The 18,669-nt window shown below is 43.6% G+C and overlaps 1 protein-coding gene across 1 annotated transcript; it reads left to right on the top strand.

The window, feature by feature from the left end:
• Nucleotides 1-274: 274 nt before the first annotated feature.
• LOC131323676 (uncharacterized) lies at nt 275-3,524 on the top strand. The gene is made up of 5 exons (XM_058355524.1): nt 275-388; nt 434-1,451; nt 1,536-2,097; nt 2,206-3,434; nt 3,520-3,524. The coding sequence occupies exons 1-5, from the start codon at nt 275-277 to the stop codon at nt 3,522-3,524; spliced, it is 2,928 nt and encodes a 975-aa protein (XP_058211507.1).
• Nucleotides 3,525-18,669: the final 15,145 nt, after the last annotated feature.

Raw genomic sequence — 18,669 nt, 5'->3', positions numbered from 1 at the left:
ACAAATTTGGCGGGAATCGGTCTTCAGCAGAATCCAGCCAGATGTGATGGTGATTGAAGACGAGCTCAACAATCTTAGGATTTCGGCCCCATTTGGAAGGCGGCCTAGGACTGTTAAGCCTCCTGTCACTTCTCCCAATGAGTGGCATAGGGTCGAGCATCCTAAGTTTCCTTCTCCGCAGCCACCTTTATCTTGATCTCAGAAAAGACGCCGCCAATAGTTCAGGCAGGCGGATAGAAGGGCTCGAGAAGGGCTAAATTCTCCTGGAGACGTGATGGACGTAGACGACCCCAATGAGAAGAAGCCAATGGAGTCAGTTACAGAAAAGTTGGATGAATTAGCCAAGCCTAAGCGTGAACACAAGCCTTTGGAGAGAACTTACAGGGAGGTCGTTGTTGGCTCATCTTCTGAGTAAGTCCCTCGATTGGAGAAGAAGGCTTTATTGGAAAAAACCCTGGAGGAGGCTAGGATTGAGCCTCCTCCAAGGCAGGTTACTTTATTGAAGAAGGGAATTCCTAAGCCAAAGAAGCAGGACTCGGGGGGCAAGCCGCGCTTGAATCCACTGGCCAAAGAATTCAGGCCTGGACAAGCTTCAATGATACAGTGTAACATGGTCGTTTTTCTTCCATCCGAGCTAGAAGTGAAAAACAATAATCTTACTGCTATGGAAGGAGACATGGTGGAAATGGGTGAAATTGCTGAGATACTGAAAGAGTCCCTCAACTCAGGCCTAAATGGAGGTGGACCTTCAGTGGTAATCTTGAAGGACGAAGATGGGAATGGTACGGAGAATCGCGCTGCAAGCGTGATATTTGAGAAGCTAACCTCTAAGATGACGAAGCATATCAAGCCTTTGTATATCTCAGGGTGTGTGGATGGAATGCCAATTACCCGACTCCTTGTCGATAATGGTTCAGCAGCTAATCTCATGCCTAGGTCTACCATGATCAAGCTAGGCAAAACAGATCAAGACCTGGTCTCATCAACGGCTACTTTGACTGATTTCACTGGGCAGGAAACGTCTTGTCAAGGGATTTTGATCATGAATCTAACGATTGGATCAAAGACTCTTACAACTCCTTTCTTTGTGGTAAATTCACGGTCCTCATTCAACATTTTGTTGGGAAGGGATTGGATTCACGCCTGTTTAGCTGTGCCGTCAACCTTGCACCAATGTTTGATTTTTTGGAATCAAGAAGATGTGGAGGTAGTTTGGGCAGATCGTAGACCTTTTCACGCCTCGACCAATCATGCTGAGGCTAGATTATACGATGAGGATGTCGGCCTAATGAAAGTGGCAGGCTTGGATAGGTTTGGCCGTCACAAGATTGTACCTGTTTCTGCTCACAAATCGGTGGAAGAGGTGAAGGCATTTTACCAAGAGTTAATCGGCCCAATGATCACGGAGTCAAGTAGGCCGATTACAGCTTCAACCAAACGATCATTTAAATGTCAGTAAGGCCTTCAGAAAAGGAGAAGGATGCGGCTTTATTGGCCACGATGACGAAGTTTGAGGCTTATTTGCTTGAGAGAAGGCTTAAACAAGAACGATGACGAAGTGATCAATGAAGACCTAGACTTGGTTGAAGATTTGGACGAAATTCGTTTAGAAGACCTTGAGGCAGCCCCGGCCAAGTTGGATGACCTGAAAGCTGATGTCCAAGACCCTTTGGAAGAGGTTAACCTAGGAGATTCAGAAAATCCTTGGCCTGTGTACATCAGCCAGCTTCTGCCAGAGGACGTGAAGAGAAAACTCATTCAGCTCCTAATGGAATTCAAGTCTTGCTTTGCCTGGAACTATGACGAACTTCCAGGCTTGTCCAGAGATTTGGTGGAACACAAGTTACCTATCCAAGCGGGGTTCAGGCCTTTTAAACAGCCACCAAGAAGGATGTCCAATGAGGTCTACTTGCAAGTGAAAGAGGAGATAGAACGCCTTTTTAATGCAGGGTTTATACGAACGGCTAGGTATGTCACTTGGCTTTCTAATGTTGTGCCAGTCCTTAAGAAGAATGGTAAGATTAGAGTATGCGTGGACTTCAGAAATCTGAATTTGGCTTCTCCAAAGGATGAGTATCCAACGCCGGTTGCAGACTTGTTAGTTGACGGGGCTTCCGGTCACAAGGTTTTGTTTTTTATGGATGGTCATTTCGGTTATAATTAGATCTTCATTGATGAGGCCGATACGGCTAAGACCGCTTTTAGGTGTCCCGGTGCTTTGGGAACTTTTGAGTGGGTTGTAATGCCTTTCGGCCTAAAGAATGTGGGAGCCTCATTTCAGCGAGCAATGAATGCTTATTTTCACTATTTCATTGGCCGATTCATGGAGATCTACGTCGATGACATAGTGGTCAAGTCTCAATCCTATGATGAACACTTGGAACACTTGAGAAGCTCGTTTTTGAGAATGCAACAATTTGATTTAAAGGTAAACCCCTTGAAATGTGCCTTCGGAGTCTCCGCAGGCAAGTTCCTAGGGTTTTTGGTTCATAACAGAGGGATTGAAGTTGACAAGAATAAGGCTAAGGCAGTCATGGAAGCGAAGCCTCCTACTACCAAGAAAGAGTTGCAGAAGCTCTTGGGATCATTCAACTTTTTGAGAAGGTTTATTTCAAACATGGCAGGAAAGGTTCAGGTCTTTTCTCAACTCTTGAAGCTAAAAGATCAAGATACTTTTGTTTGGGAGGCAAGCCATCAGAAGGCCTTTGATGAGATCAAAGGCTACCTAGCAAAAGCTCCAGTACTCATGCCTCCCATCAAGAACAAGCCTTTGAAGCTCTACATTTCTGCTGCAGAAAACTCTATTGGATGCCTTTTAGCACAAGACAATGAGCAAGGGAAAGAGCAAGCTGTGTATTATTTAAGTAGGCTGTTAACTTCTTGTGAAAGGAGATATACTCCTATTGAAAAGTTTTGTCTTGCTTTGTACTTTGCAACAATAAAATTAAGGCACTACATGCTTCCTGTTGTGGTTTACATTATGAGTCAAACAGACCTTATTAAGTACTTGCTTTCTCGGCCAATCATGCGAGGGCGAATAGGCAAATGGTCTTTGGCCTTAATGGAATTTAATTTTCGATATATCCCTCAAAAGGCTGTAATGGGCCAGGCCTTAGCGGATTTTCTTGCCGATCATCCTTGCGTGGACATCGGTGAAGAATCCGATATAGGACTGAGCGCCTTGGAAGTCTCATTCACTCCCTGGACTCTCCTATTTGATGGATCAAAAACTCAAATGGTCTCAGGCTGTGGAGTTATCATTATTTCTCCTCAAGGCCTGAGAACAGAGTTATCTTTTCAATTCGACTTTCCATGTACAAACAATCAAGCCGAATATGAAGCGGTCATAATAGGCCTTGAGATTCTTAGAGATCTCGAGGCCAAAGAAGTAAGGGTTATCGGGGATTCAAACCTAGTAATCAACCATTTGGCAGGTACGTTTAAATGCTATAGTGAGGAGTTAGCTCCTTATATAAATAAATGCCGTTAATTATGTCGTGACTGTATTTCTTTTTTCAGTTTAGTTTTAAATGGAATCGAGCCAATTGTAGGGAGGTATTCCTGAACAGGTACAAAACGAGCCCGAGCACGGTCCAAGAAAAGGTCAACACGCTATGGACCAGTGACACGAGAAGTCAATGGTCCAGAGAGGTTGCACGATTCTCGGTGCAATAACACGAGATGTTATTGGATCAATTTAATGGCATGAGATGCCACTGTTCAAGAGACTTGTTCGGCAAGAGAGAGCCGAACAGGAGGAGAGCTCCTTAAGAAGGATATGGTCCACATTGTTTCCTTAGGACCAGTTACATGTGAAGTAACTGGTCCAGGCCGTCTGTTCGGCCATGAGATGACCGAACAAAGAGAGAAGTCCTATTAGAGGGAACATTCTAGAAGGGTCCAGAATCATTGGTATTCCGTTAAAGGATGAGATCCCAAGAATATAGGATCTAAGAAAGATACCCAACGAGTATGGGATGTTCGGCTTGTTATGGAAAGAGTCCTACAAGGATTAAGGAAATAAACTGATAAAGGAAACGAGAATCCTTGATATCCTGGGTTTCCTATACGAGTTAGGAATCCTAGGGCAACACGGATGCTTGGCCAGCAAGCATATGCAAATCTATAAATATGAGGTAAACCTAGAGGCAAAAGGTACGCAATACACTGCATTCTTATTGCTTTCCTACTGATAATTAGGGTTTGATTGTTAGTACGTGATACTAACAAAGGCATCGGAGGGCCTTTGCCACGAGAGGCAAAGGTGCACTCACTCCTTGTCTGTTTTGCAGGACAAGGGTTTCATTGACAAATTAGGGTTACGTTCAAGAGGCACGTGAAGCCGCTGCATTCCAGTGCTGTTCAAAGCACTACTTGAATTTGTCCACCTACAATTGGCGCCGTCTGTGGGAAACGAAAGAGTTCCCTTTGAAATACGACCATGGTGGAAGTAGATCCAGCAACGCCACACGACCCAAAGGATGTGTTAGTTGGAGGAGGGGATAAGTCTCCACCCGGGGCTCCGAGAAAGCCCGAAGGAGGACACAAGAGGACCACGAGTAAGGGCCACCCCCTTACTATCCACGGCAACTCCAAAAATAGAGATGGAGAGACGGCATCGAAGTCCACGAGAAGGACTAAATCCCATCGAAGGGATGAATCGATTGCACACTCCAGAAGTGTATACCGTAGCGAAGACGTTCTTGATAAGAAGAGACAAGAGATTGAGGAGTATGCTCGTTTGATCAAAAAACGAGAACATGAAATCAGAGAACTAGAGAGAATCAGAGAACATCCGGAGGACTCCAGACTATCTTTAAGAAATTCTAGAGGCAGTGAATATGCTTTGGTACAGTACCAAAAGGCTCCTTCACGAGGAAGGAGGAGCAGAAGCAGAAGTCTGACCCCAAGGCGACATAAAGCTTCTCCACGAAAAGGAAGGAGCAAGATTCGAACACCCGAGCGAAGGAGGGTATCTCCGAGAAAGAGGAGAAGCAGAGGTCGAAGCTCTACCCCCGAGGAGGAAGGGAGTAGGAAACATCATAGGGACAGGTACGAGAGACCTGACTCCGATTGGGAAAGAATTAGATCCAAGAAAAGACCAGAGGATGAAGCCATGACTGCATGGGAAGCAGCAAGGAAAGCACTTCAGAATATAGCATCCTCCCCTTTTGCAAAAAAGTTACAGGAGGCTAGATTGCTGACCAGGGTAAAGCACAGAACATTCATCCTCTACGAGACAGATGCTGATCCCGTGGCCCATATACAGCATTACCAGCAAGCAATGTTTATGCATGAAGGAGATGATGCAATCATGTGCAAGATGTTCCCGTCGAGTTTAGAGAAGGTTGCTTTGTCCTGGTTCCACAAATTGGGCTCACGCTCCATCCGAACATGGGTGCAGTTGGCCGAGGAATTCACTGCACGGTTCTTGACGAGCAAGAAAGCTCCCAAAACCTTTGAGAGTCTTTCTTTTATGAAGCAAGGAGAGGACGAGCCGATCAGGACTTATGCAAAGAAATACTGGGAAACCTTCAACGAGAGTGAAGGATGTAGTGAAGAATACGCAATAGCCACGTTCAAAACAGGCTTACCTGTTCGGGGGGAACTGCGTAAGTCTCTAAACATGAGTCCCGTGCAGACATTGGCAAAATTGATGGAGAGAATTGAGCAGCACGCTAGGAACGAGGATGACATCCTACGAGAGGATGGTAAGTTGGCCGCCGAGCAAGTAAAGGGGCCTATAAAGAAAGCTGACAAGCCAGAGCCCAAAACTTACCGTGAAAGAAAAGATTATGGGCAGGCGAAGAAAGAGCAGTACAAGGATAAACAAGCCCCGGATCCCAAGTCATTCTTTTCCATAAACACGGTTTGGAAAGAGCCCATTTACAGGATTCTTTATCGAATAAAGAATCAACCTTATTTCAAATGGCCCCCAACTCTTGGTGGGAATAAAGATGCAAAACGTGCTACGAATCAGCACTGCAGTTACCATAAGGATTGGGGTCACATGACTGAGGACTGTGAGATGTTTAAACGGCATCTTGATGATTTGGTCTCACGAGGTTATCTCAAAGAATTTATCCAAGAAGATTCCAAGGATAAAGACAAGGCAATGGAGTTGGATTACGAACAGAATCCAAAATGGGTAATCCATATGATACATGGATTAGCCGAACCTTATACGAAAAATGAGGTGAGATTGCTTCAGAGACAAGTGAAACATGACCAACATGTAATGCAGTTGGGGAAGAAAATAGGGCGCAATGAAGGGGCAGGCAACGAGGGCATAGTTTTTACAGATGAAGATCTGGGAGGAGTCCAGATACCTCACAATGATGCTTTGGTCATAACCCTACGAGTTGGGGAATATGATATGGAAAGAATCCTGGTGGATTCAGGGAGTTGCACCGAAGTGCTATACTATGATGCATTCAAGAAACTGGGGCTCACACAAGAAGATTTAGTACAATCACTAACTCCTTTGGTCGGATTTGGAGCAGGAGCAGTTTGGCCGTTAGGCAAAGTAACTCTGCCTGTTCGGGCTGGGACAGTGGTGCTACGAACCGACTTCTTAGTGGTGGATGTACCGTCTTCCTATAACGTGATTATAGGGAGAACATGGTTGCACAAGATGAGTGCAGTCTCTTCAACTTTCCATCAGATGGTAAAGTTCCCAGGGTCTAATGGGATTGAGCACATCAAAGGTAACCAAAAGATAGCTCAATAATGTTTGGTATCCATCATAAAAAGAGTCCATAATGCCCACCATGTTAATACTGTGGAAATTCCGGATCTACCGACCATTGAGGATATTGGAAAAGATCCAACTGAGAGGGTAGTTGAGGATTTGAAGAAAACACTGATCAACGAGACTGATCCAGATAGGTATTTTCTAATTGGGGAATCACTGCCGGAAGAGGAAGAGAATGAACTGATAAGTTTCTTGAAAACTTATGTCGATGTATTTGCTTGGACACCAGAGGAGATGCTTGGGGTAAATGCAGATGTTATCTGCCATCATTTGAATATAGATCCACAGCATAAACCGGTCATTCAAAAGAAACGAAGGGCAGCCGTACAACACGTTGACGCTATAATTGAAGAAGTGGATCATTTGTTGGAAGCCAAGGCAATAAGGGAAGTTTATTATCCAGAATGGCTATCAAATACTGTTGTCGTCAAGAAAAAGTACGGAAAATGGCGTGTGTGTGTTGACTTCACAGATTTAAACAAGGCGTGCCCAAAGGATAGTTTTCCTCTTCCAAGGATTGACCAGTTGGTTGATGCAACAGCGGGATATGGACGGATGAGTTTTCTCGATGCATATCGAGGATACCATCAAATTGCAATGTTCGGGCCAGATCAGGAGAAGACGTCTTTTATTACACCACGAGGGTTGTACTGTTATAATGTCATGCCTTTTGGATTGAAGAATGCAGGGGCAACGTATCAGAGACTGGCAACCATCATGTTCAGAAAATTGCTCGGCAAAACTATGGAGGTTTACATAGATGACATGGTGGTGAAAAGTAAAGCTGGGCAAGGCCATATTGCAGATTTGAGATAAGCTTTTGAGATTTTGAGGAAATACAAGTTGAAACTCAACGCCTCGAAGTGTGCGTTTGGAGTCGGTTCTGGAAAGTTTTTGGGCCATCTTGTAACTCTAAGGGGAATAGAGGCGAATCCCGACCAAATAAAGGCCTTACAAAATCTGGAAAGTCCTCGGACAACGAAAGAAGTCCAACGATTAACTGGGATGGCAGCAGCTCTTAATCGATTTATTAGCCGATCAAGTGACAAGTGCAGACCTTTCTTTCAGCTGTTAAAGAAAAGGGAAGGGTTCAAATGGGGAGCAGAATGTGATTAAGCCTTCCAGGATCTGAAGGGATATTTGGCCTCTCCTCCCCTTCTTTCGACTCCAGAGCCAGGTGAGTCCCTAGTTTTATACTTAGCTGTTTCTGAGCATGCTGTAAGTGCAGTCCTCTTGAGACACAAGGGATCCGAGCAAATCCCTGTTTATTATGTGAGCAAAACATTGTTAGATGCGAAAATGAGATATCTGCCCCTCGAGAAATTAGTCCTGGCATTAAGGACAGCAACCAGAAAATTGCCACATTATTTCCAGAGTCATAAAGTTGTGGTTTACACTGAGTTCCCGTTAAAATCACTGCTACAAAAGGCAGACTTCTCGGGGAGGATCTCAACTTGGTCCGTAGAGTTGAGCCAATACGACATTGATTATCAGCCACGCACAGCAATCAAAGGTCAAGTGTTGGCTGATTTTGTGGCAGAATTCTCACCCACAGTAGCACCTTTGCCTCCTACGAGAAAGGAGCATGAGGCAACGCCACCTGTAACGAAGAAACATGAATCAGCCGAACAAGATCCCTTAGAATGGAAGCTGTTTGTTGATGGGTCAGCTTGCAACACTGGTTCAGGAATTGGAGTTGTGCTTTTACCCCCTGAAGGGTCAATGTTGGAATTATCTGTTCGGCTAGGTTTCAGTGCATCAAATAACGTGGCAGAGTACGAGGCACTCTTAGCTGGTTTGAGAAGTGCAAAAACCCTAAAAGCTGAACGTGTTAGGGTGTATTCCGATTCACAACTCGTAGTCCATCAACTGTCCGGGCAATATGAAACCCGGAGCGAGAAGATGGCGGCATATGTACAGGTGACCAGAGATCTGCTCGATACCTTCGAGAGGGTGTATATTGAGCAGATAAGTTCTGGAAAGAATGCTCATGCAGATTCATTGGCATGGTTAGCCGCAGCTGTACCATCTGAGTTTAAAAGAAAAATAGCCGTGGAGTATCTGACTGAGCCGAGCATTGGGAGAAGTGTGGAGATGGTCTTAGACGTAAACCAAGGACCAAGTTGGATGGACCCAATAGTGGAGTTTTTCCGAGATGAAACACTCCCTTTGGACAAAAAGGAGGCTCATAAAATTAGGACCAAATCTGCTCGGTTTTGGTTATCCCCAGAGGGAAAACTATATAGGAAGTCTTTTACAGGACCCTACTTGCTTTGTGTGCATCCTGAGATGGTGCAAAAGTTCCTCCACGAAATTCACGAGGGAACTTGTGGAAGCCATGCTGGTGGTCGGTCCATAGCCCACCGAGCAATCACCCAAGGGTATTGGTGGCCGTACATGCAAGAAGATGCTAAGGTGTACGTAAAAATTTGTGAGAAGTGTCAGAAATTTTCACCTATGATTCGAACACCAGCCGAGGACCTGGTGCCGCTAACAAGTCCCTGGCCTTTTGCTCAATGGGGAATGGACATAGTAGGTCCACTACACAAAGCAACTGGGAATCGAAAATTCCTACTAGTTGCAACAGATTACTTCACTAAGTGGATTGAGGCTGAGCCATTGGCCAAGATCACTGAACCTATGATAGAAAGGTTCGTGTGGAAAAGCATCATAACTCGCTTTGGGGTACCTTATTCGTTGATTATAGACAATGGGTCACAATTTCAGAAGAAATTCAAAACTTTCTGTGCCCAGTATGGGATAAGAAATTATTACTCAACTCCAGCCTACCCTCAAAGCAACGGACAAGCAGAGGCTTCAAACAAAACAATCCTTGATGGGATTAAGAAACGTTTGGATAAGGCAAAGGGGAAATGGCTCGATGAATTGCCATTGGTTCTATGGGCATACCGAACAACGCCTAGGAGGTCTACGGGAGAGACCCCCTATTCATTAGCATATGGAACAGAGGCTGTTATTCCATTGGAAATAGGTCTGCCGACCAACAGGACCACTTTGGTTGAAAGTGGAGGAAATGACAGAGCCTTGGAGATTGAGTTAGACTTTGCCGAGGAACGACGAGAGCGGGCCCTGGTGCACTTGGCCTCATACCAAGAGCAGCTCATCAAAAGTTATAACAAGAATGTACACCCACGAGAGTTTGGTGTTGGAGACCTTGTGCTACGAAAAGTGCTCGGCAATACTAAAGTGGCTAATGAGGGAAAGCTAGGGGCAAATTGGGAAGGCCCATATCGAGTTACAGAAATCGCGGGCATTGGGGCTTATCGATTGGCAGACTTGGATGGGAACCCAGTGCCAAGACCTTGGAATGTCCATAATCTGAGAAAGTTTTTTATATGAATAAATTTTTCTTTATGCACATCGTGATTGTGTGAGAGTTACGAATAAAACTCTCTTGTGTTCTAGTTTTGTTATTTTAGCTACAAGGGGTACGAGTAACGCCCTCTTGAGTTTTACAGTTTATGAATGAAGTTACTTTTTTAGTATAAACTACTGTTTTCTTGGTATTTGTTTTAAATACGAATTACGAAATTAGTTTCCCTTATTCGTATTGGGGAGCAGGGTATAGGATATCTATTTAAGTACGTGACACTTGAACACAAGTTCGAAACACTTGTGTAAATTTCAAACATTTAAGTACATGAAACTTAAAACAAAAGTTTAAGTACGTGAAACTTAAACTCAAGTTTAAGTACGTGAAACATTAATCACTGCTTATCAACTTGTGAGATTTCGAAAACTTTTAAGTACGTGACACTTGAACGCAAGTACGAAACACTTGTGAGAACGCAAGTACGAAACACTTGTGTGATGTTCTAAGTACGTGAAACTTAAAGTGTGAGAACACTTGTTTGGAATTTAAGCCATGAAATATTCAAAGTACGAGAAACTTAAACCCTTGCGATGCATACGAATACATGCATAGAGCATACGAGAATATGCACAAACTTGGAAGCATACGAATATATGCATAAGTACGTGAAACTTCAAACGATTAAGTACGGGAAACTTACAAATCAAAGACAAGTACGAAATACTAAACGAGTTTTTAACACAGTATTCTAACATCACAAAACCACATATTCAAACAGGTGGTAAAACAGATTGTCAAATACATGACGATTGCATTTATTCGTCTTCTGTGAGATCTTGAACAGTTGTAGGAGCAGTCGTAGGAGCTGCTGGAACAGTCGAGCCTTCCGAAGTATGTTCAGGTTGACCACCGCTGACTTCCTTCTGGCCAGGATTGGTCATGACTTCACCTGGTTCAACATCAGGAACATGTTGCTCAGACGAATGTTGCTCAGACACATTCACCACCTGCTCTTCATCTCTCTCCTCTGCAATATCTTCCTCTTGACTAGCAGCACTGGGCAGTTCAATGTTGGTCCAGAGAGGAGATGATTCAGGAATCTCAGCTTTGGCAAGGCAAGCTGTCCAAGAGGCCACCCAAACTTGGTCCTGAATTCCAGGCATTTGGCTTGTGTAGCTTTCAGTGGCAACCTTGATTCCTTCGTTATACCCCTTCTCAAAAGCAGCTTTGGCTTCCGTCTGGCTCGCTTCCAATTCTTTCAGAGTTTGATGTAAGCTATCCTCAGCTCCCTTCAGTTGTCCTTTAAGTCCATCAGCTTCTCCCAGGGCTTGGTTTCTTTCTCTCTCAAGCCTGATGATGGTGCGTTGAAGCTTGTTGTTCTCGCTGACCAGTTTGGCACGTTGGGGCTCAGATTGGTTGAGTTTTTGAGCCATGGCCACCATTTTTTGCATCACCTGGAACGATCAAGCACAAGCAACAACTGTGATAAACGTACATATCAAACGCTATATACGCTATGGTTACAAAAAGAAACTTTACCTTGGCGTTATGGGACATGAAAGAGCTAAGGAGGTTGTCAAGAGACATTGCAACTTCTTTTTGCATATCCCCAGGCAACAGAAAGGCCTGGGACAATGCAAGTGCAGTCCCTTCAGTTTCAACAGTGTCCCGAGCAGTGATAGCTCGGTTCCCATGAGAGAAAGAGGGAGCCCATGCTGGAGCAGGAGATGAGGAGGATGGTGGGGGTCTTTCTTGAGATTCCTCCACCCGTTGACGTTTTTCTCTGTGGAGGGCTTCAATCTCTTCTAGAGAAAATCCAGGAGGAGCATCAGTTTGAGTCTGGCGACGACCATGACCTTGAATACTTTGGCCCCGACCACGACCTCGACCAGGAATGGTGAGAAGGCTGCCCAAGTCAATTGGCCGGTTCATCTCTAAAGGTGAGAAGGTATGGCCGCTGGAAGACGAGTTGGATGTGGAACTGGAAGCTTCCTCAGCAAGAGGGATTGGTTCGTTAGAGATCGGAGGTGTCCGAGAACGCCTCTCTTCTTGTTCGGGAACTGGTCTTGAAGGACCAGCTACTGCAGGATTATCGGCTGCTCGGGTTCGCCGATCAATAAACCCACTGTATGAAGCTTTGTAGCTGAGAAGTACTTGAGCAGCTCTTGCTCGGCCTGCAAGGTATGTCCCTTCGCCGTTGAATGCAAGTGCTCGTCTGATATCAGCTACGTGAACTTGTGGGGTTATGATGTTATAACCACGGTTAATATTTGATGCTGAAACAAAGCAAAGCATAAGCAATTAGAAGCACGAAAAAGCTTTTCCTATGAAAAAGGACAAAACATATGAAATTAGGGGAAAGCACTAACGTGGGCTCCCGAAAATGTGAGGGGCATGGAAACCAATCACTTGGTCGTCCTCATCTCTGGGTTCGAAGTTGCCCGTAACGATCAGAAAGTCGTCGTCATCCCCTCGAGCAGAGTCAGGGAGTTCAAGGACTAGCTTCTTTCTAGAATCCCTACTTTTTAAATAATAAGTGAGGGCGTCCCCAGTTCTGGAAATACTGTATAGGTGGTGAATATCGTACAAGCCTAGAGAAGTCCCTAGCATTTGGTTTAGGGTATTTATGCCCATAACTACTCGGAAGAAATTAGCAGAAACCTGCATTGGCGAAAGCCTGTAATACGCTAAGACTTGGCGGAGCAGAGGGGCTAAGGGAAACCTAACTCCGCCTTCAACGACGGCCACTACTGGAATGTGAAGGGTGTCGAAATCGAAGCTTTCACGAATGGCATCCTCAGGAGCCAAAACAGTAGCTACGTTGTCAGGAATCCTATATCGAGATCTGAAACTAGCCATGGTTTGAGGAGTATTACAGTGTCTACGAAATCTCCCCATTACCAGAAAAGCTTTTGGGGATCTTTGAAGTATAAAGAAAGAGGACGATGAAACCCTAAACGAGCGATTGTAAACAATCCACCAAGAGAAATAGAGCAGTAAGGAGAGGAATGATGACTTACGAAAATAGTCGATTGAATCCCTAAGAGCAGAGAGGAGGAGGTCTTGAAATGATGAACAGAGCTTCAATGGCGGGTAAAACTTGAAATCGTCTCTTTCTGCGAAGGAAATCTAAGAGAGAGATTGAGGTTTTTTTGAAAATGGGACGAAAACCCAAAAATACCCTAAAAGTTGGTGGCGTACGTGAAACGTCACCCCAGATGCCGTTTGAGCGTTCTGTTTCCCAAAACACGTCTGTCCGTATTAAATATGAGCAATACAATGATCGACACGTGTAAAGATTAGGGCTAAAAAGCTTGCGACGGCCAGATGAAAAGATGTTTTCGCCTTGGTAGAATGATGAAACATTGCACCAATATATGAAATAGGGTGCAAGGACAAAACGAATTTGCTCGGTAAAAAACTTTACTCGTCATCAAAGTAAAAATTATAAACGAGTAAGGTTGGGGAGCAATTGTAGGGAGGTATTCCTGAACAGGTACAAAACGAGCCCGAGCACGGTCCAAGAAAAGGTCAACACGCTATGGACCAGTGACACGAGAAGTCAATGGTCCAGAGAGGTTGCACGATTCTCGGTGCAATAACACGAGATGTTATTGGACCAAATACAATTTAATGGCATGAGATGCCACTGTTCAAGAGACTTGTTCGGCAAGAGAGAGCCGAACAGGAGGAGAGCTCCTTAAGAAGGATATGGTCCACATTGTTTCCTTAGGACCAGTTACATGTGAAGTAACTGGTCCAGGCCGTCTATTCGGCCATGAGATGACCGAACAAAGAGAGAAGTCCTATTAGAGGGAACATTCTAGAAGGGTCCAGAATCATTGGTATTCCGTTAAAGGATGAGATCCCAAGAATATAGGATCTAAGAAAGATACCCAACGAGTATGGGATGTTCGGCTTGTTATGGAAAGAGTCCTACAAGGATTAAGGAAATAAACTGATAAAGAAAACGAGAATCCTTGATATCCTGGGTTTCCTATACGAGTTAGGAATCCTAGGGCAACATGGATGCTTGGCCAGCAAGCATATGCAAATCTATAAATATGAGGTAAACCTAGAGGCAAACGGTACGCAATACACTGCATTCTTATTGCTTTCCTACTGATAATTAGGGTTTGATTGTTAGTACGTGATACTAACAAAGGCATCGGAGGGCCTTTGCCACGAGAGGCAAAGGTGCACTCACTCCTTGTCTGTTTTGCAGGACAAGGGTTTCATTGACAAATTAGGGTTACGTTCAAGAGGCACCTGAAGCCGCTGCATTCCAGTGCTGTTCAGAGCACTACTTGAATTTGTCCACCTACACCAATGATTTGAAAGACTAGAACAGTGAGTGGAAAGAATTCTTACACTTTTGCAAAATCAGCCACCTCCACAGGGAGTGCATATTAATTTGAATGACCCACCCGTAATTCCCCCAAAAAATTCCCTACCAGTTCCAGCGGTAACTAAGGTCCGAGTAAGAGACTTTCAAAAGTTAAAACCATTAACATTCCCCGGTGGATTAGATCCCGTAAAAGCCAATGAATGGTTGGAATCCATAGAAAAGATAGCCCAAGTCATGCAATGTGAAGGAAGAGAAAAAGTGGCATTAGCAGCATACAACCTAACAGGAGAAGCTCAGCATTGGTGGACACTAGCAAGGAGGGCTGAACCACAAATGGGATCGGAACGATTCTACAACCTCTTTAACCAAAAGTATATACCTCCATCCATCAGAGATAGCAAAAGTATGGAATTTCAAACCTTACACAAAAACCAAGCATGACTGTAGCCCAATACGAGGCTGAGTTCACAACATTAGCACACTATGCTCCACATTTGATTCCAGACGAAAACATGAAAGCTCGTAGATTTGAGGGAGGATTAAACCCAGACTTGCGCAAACTCGTTAAGTCGTTAAAATTACCCACATATGCAGAAGTACTAGATCGGTCTTTAATGTTAGAAGATGAAAGTGCAAAGACTGACCATATGTCGGAACCTAAGAAAAGGAAGAACGAGGACCACAATACTAGCAATGGACAAATTAAGCGATCAAATATAGGAGGGCAAGGACAAAATCAGAATAGGACTGAGAATCACCCCAACTGCTTAAATTGCGGAAAAGCACATACAGGGATATGTTTGAAAGGATCAACTGGTTGCTATGGGTGCGGTGAGCTGGGCCATATCAGAAGGAATTGCCCAAAGAACTCAAACTTGTTGGTTGGAAATGGGGATCAACAAAGAGAAAATAATGGAAACCCGCAAAATAAGACCGGAAACACAGGAAAAGGCCAGAGACAAGGAAGAGCTTATGCAATTTTTCCTGGCGATACATGAGAGAAATCAAGAACATCCCATCAGGTACCATGCTTAAATTATTTCTTTACTAAATAGATTCAAGTTATTCTCGAAGTGTATGCAAGTTTGGAGGACCAAACTTCTTAAGGTGGGAAGGATGTAACACCCCGACCCAAAATACATATGTGACTCGACTAAAAAGTGAAGACAATGTTGGAATCGGCGCTTGAAATTATCTAGCTTTATTTTCGGATAAAAAAAATAGGAATATTTTCATGCTATACGCGTAAAAAAAAAAAAAGAGAAAGCAGATAAATACGGAAGTAGGCTAGAGGTTCTGTTGTTTTCTAGGAAACATGAGATTGCCATCTCATGCTTATATATTGCCACCTAAGAAACCATGTGTCCAAATTAAATTAAATTAGGCACACAAGTGTCAAAGTTATGCTAATTAGGAAGCCATGTGTCAAGGCTAGACCAATATGGAAAGCCTATAAATAGGAGACCTATACTTAGTGCATGGCCAAAAATAGCTACTTGCTAAGTACGGTAAAAAAAAAAAAAAAAAGAAGGGAAGAAAGAAATGTGTGAGGTTAAGTACTGAATATTAGTAGATCAGTATTGAATAAAGGGAAAAGAGGTACTGGACTCCCAGTCGTGCTTTAGTTTTCGTTCACTGAGCTACCACTACGTCGTCCAGAGGTTAACAAGTATACGTAACAAAGAATTCTAAAGTGAGATACTTATACTCTAGTTACATGATTTTTCTTTATAAAGTAGCATAATTTTGTGTTGAGAAAAGATTATAATTTTTTTAGATATGCCATGGGAAAAGATATGATAAATTTTTCATGTTAGAAGCACGTCAAACAGAGATGATGACGCTGTAAAGTTTAAGCTTAGAAAATGAAAGCGGTCAGACAAAGGGGATGACCTATTGATGCATCCAGACAGTTGTTCCTAGTTTGGGGGATGCATAAAAAGATACCATAACACAGAATAGAGTTATACGGACAGAAATAATAGGGCCCTAGTGGCCTGTGACTTGATCATTTCATACAGCAAGAGGGGTCGCTCCCCTACAGAAAGATTAGGCTGTTGGATGAACATCATAATATTATTTGTTTCAGATTATGCAAACATTTGTGTTAAAATTGTTTCCATGGTATAAAACGTGCAACTTTTGTATTTGTATCTCACAAGAGCATTCGGCTTATGAAAATTGATATTTTTTTTACAGATAATGAAGAATAGAGATGGAGTTGCTGCTGCCCTGGGACATGCTTGTTATACTTTTGTGTAGATATTGTAAAAAAGTTATCTTTTTAAAAAACTTGTGGGCTTTGTAATAAGGGTTTTTGAAATAAAACAGTTATGTTTTTCTCATAACATTGTCTCCAAATTTAATTACGAAAAAGAGGCCTGGATGAGCGTTAGGACTCATCAACCGGTCACGATGACTCGACAAAATTTCTAGAATCGGGGTCGTGACAAGAAAAGGCTTAAGAAGCTATCTGACAAAAGACCAACAACTGTATTATCTGACCAACTCTTCCTTTCCTTGTTCAACATTGTGATCTAGGCCTAAATACCTAAACCTGCACGAGAAGACTAATGCAATTGCTGGTAGGACTCGAAGCAGCACCAAGACCAGCTCCCCTGAACAGGTTAACCCCTCTGATAATGTAGGGAGGTGTTCCCGAACAGATACATCTAGTTGCTGAACACGTAATGTGTAAAGAACACGTGATGTATAAAAACACGTGAAAGATTGGACAAGGCCAATCGCCGATCAGTGTGTTGAAAGGAAGTAAAGGCCAAATAACATGAGAAGTCATTGGTGTAAACTATCTGTTCGGCAGATAGAGACATTCTGATTACATTGGACCAAGTTACATGTGAAGTAGCTGGTCCAGGCAGACTGTTCGGCTACGATACAACCAAACAAGGAAAGAGCTCTAAATCAAGAGCAATAGCAGAGGAAATACTCTGGAAGATTCCAGAGTAGTCACGGATGAGATCCCAAGAATATAGGATCTGAGAAAGATACCTAATGAGAATGGGATGTTCGGCTTTTAATGAAAAAGAATCCTAAAAGGACTCTTTTACAATGAATTGATAAGGAAAACGAGAATCCTTGATATCCAGGGATTCCTATACGAAATAGGAATCCTAGGGCAACAGGAATGCGTGGGCCGCAAGCATACACAAATCTATAAATATGAGGTAAACCTAAAGGTGAAAGATACGCAATACATTGCATTATTCGATATTTTCCTACTGATAATTAGGGTTTCTCTAGTATGTGATACTAACTTTGCCATCGGAGGGCCTTTGCCACGAGAGGCAAAAGTGCACTCACCCCCTGTCTATTTTGCAGATTAGGGTTCCGACGACGAATTAGGGTTCCGGTGAAAAGGCACGAATAAGCCGTTGCAATCCAAGGTGATCTGAAGCATCAATTATTTTCATCCCCCTACAATTGGCGCCGTCTGTGGGAAACGAACCAATTTTTCTGAAAAATAATCATGATGGAAGAAGATCCAGTCACGCCGTTTAATCCAAATGACCAGTTGGGTGGGTGAAGAGATAAATCCCCACCAGGCGCTCCGAGAAAGCCCACTGGAAGACATAACGGGGATAACTCAAGAGAAAAAGGAGATAAAACTGCTACTGGCTCCATGAGAAGGAGTAAGTCTCATCGAAGACATGAGTCAGTTACACATTTGAGAAGTATACACAATGATAACGATGTCCTCGATAAAAAGAGAAGGGAAATCGAGGAGTATGCTCGTTTAATTAGAAAATGAGAGTACGAGATACAGGAATTACAGCGGGTACGAGAGCACCCAGAAGATTCTGAACTTTCTCGTAGGAATTCCCAGAAGGACGGACGGACTCTGGTAGTCCATAAGCAGACTCATTCACGAAGGAGAACAAGCAGGAGTCCTAACAAAGGGAGATACGAAGCTTCTCCATGAAAAAGGAGAAGCAGAAGTAAAAGCCGAACACCGGAGAGAAGGGCTTCTTCACAAAAAAAGAGGAGCAGAGACCGAAGTTCCACCCCCGAAGAGGAGGAAACAGGGAAACACCATCGAGATAGGTACGATAGACCTGATGCTGATTGGGTTAAAGCTACGGCTCACAAATCTAAGGAGATTGAGGATGGGACAGTAACTGCACGAGAAGCAGCACGAAAGGCTCTAAGTAATATTGCAGCCTCCCCCTTTACAAAGAGGCTTCAAGAGGCTAGGTTGCCGAGCAGAGTGAAGCA

The sequence above is a fragment of the Rhododendron vialii genome, chromosome 4a (assembly GCF_030253575.1).
Source record: "Rhododendron vialii isolate Sample 1 chromosome 4a, ASM3025357v1".
NCBI classification, from domain to species: domain Eukaryota; kingdom Viridiplantae; phylum Streptophyta; class Magnoliopsida; order Ericales; family Ericaceae; genus Rhododendron; species Rhododendron vialii.
This window is presented reverse-complemented; position numbering and strand designations above follow the sequence as displayed.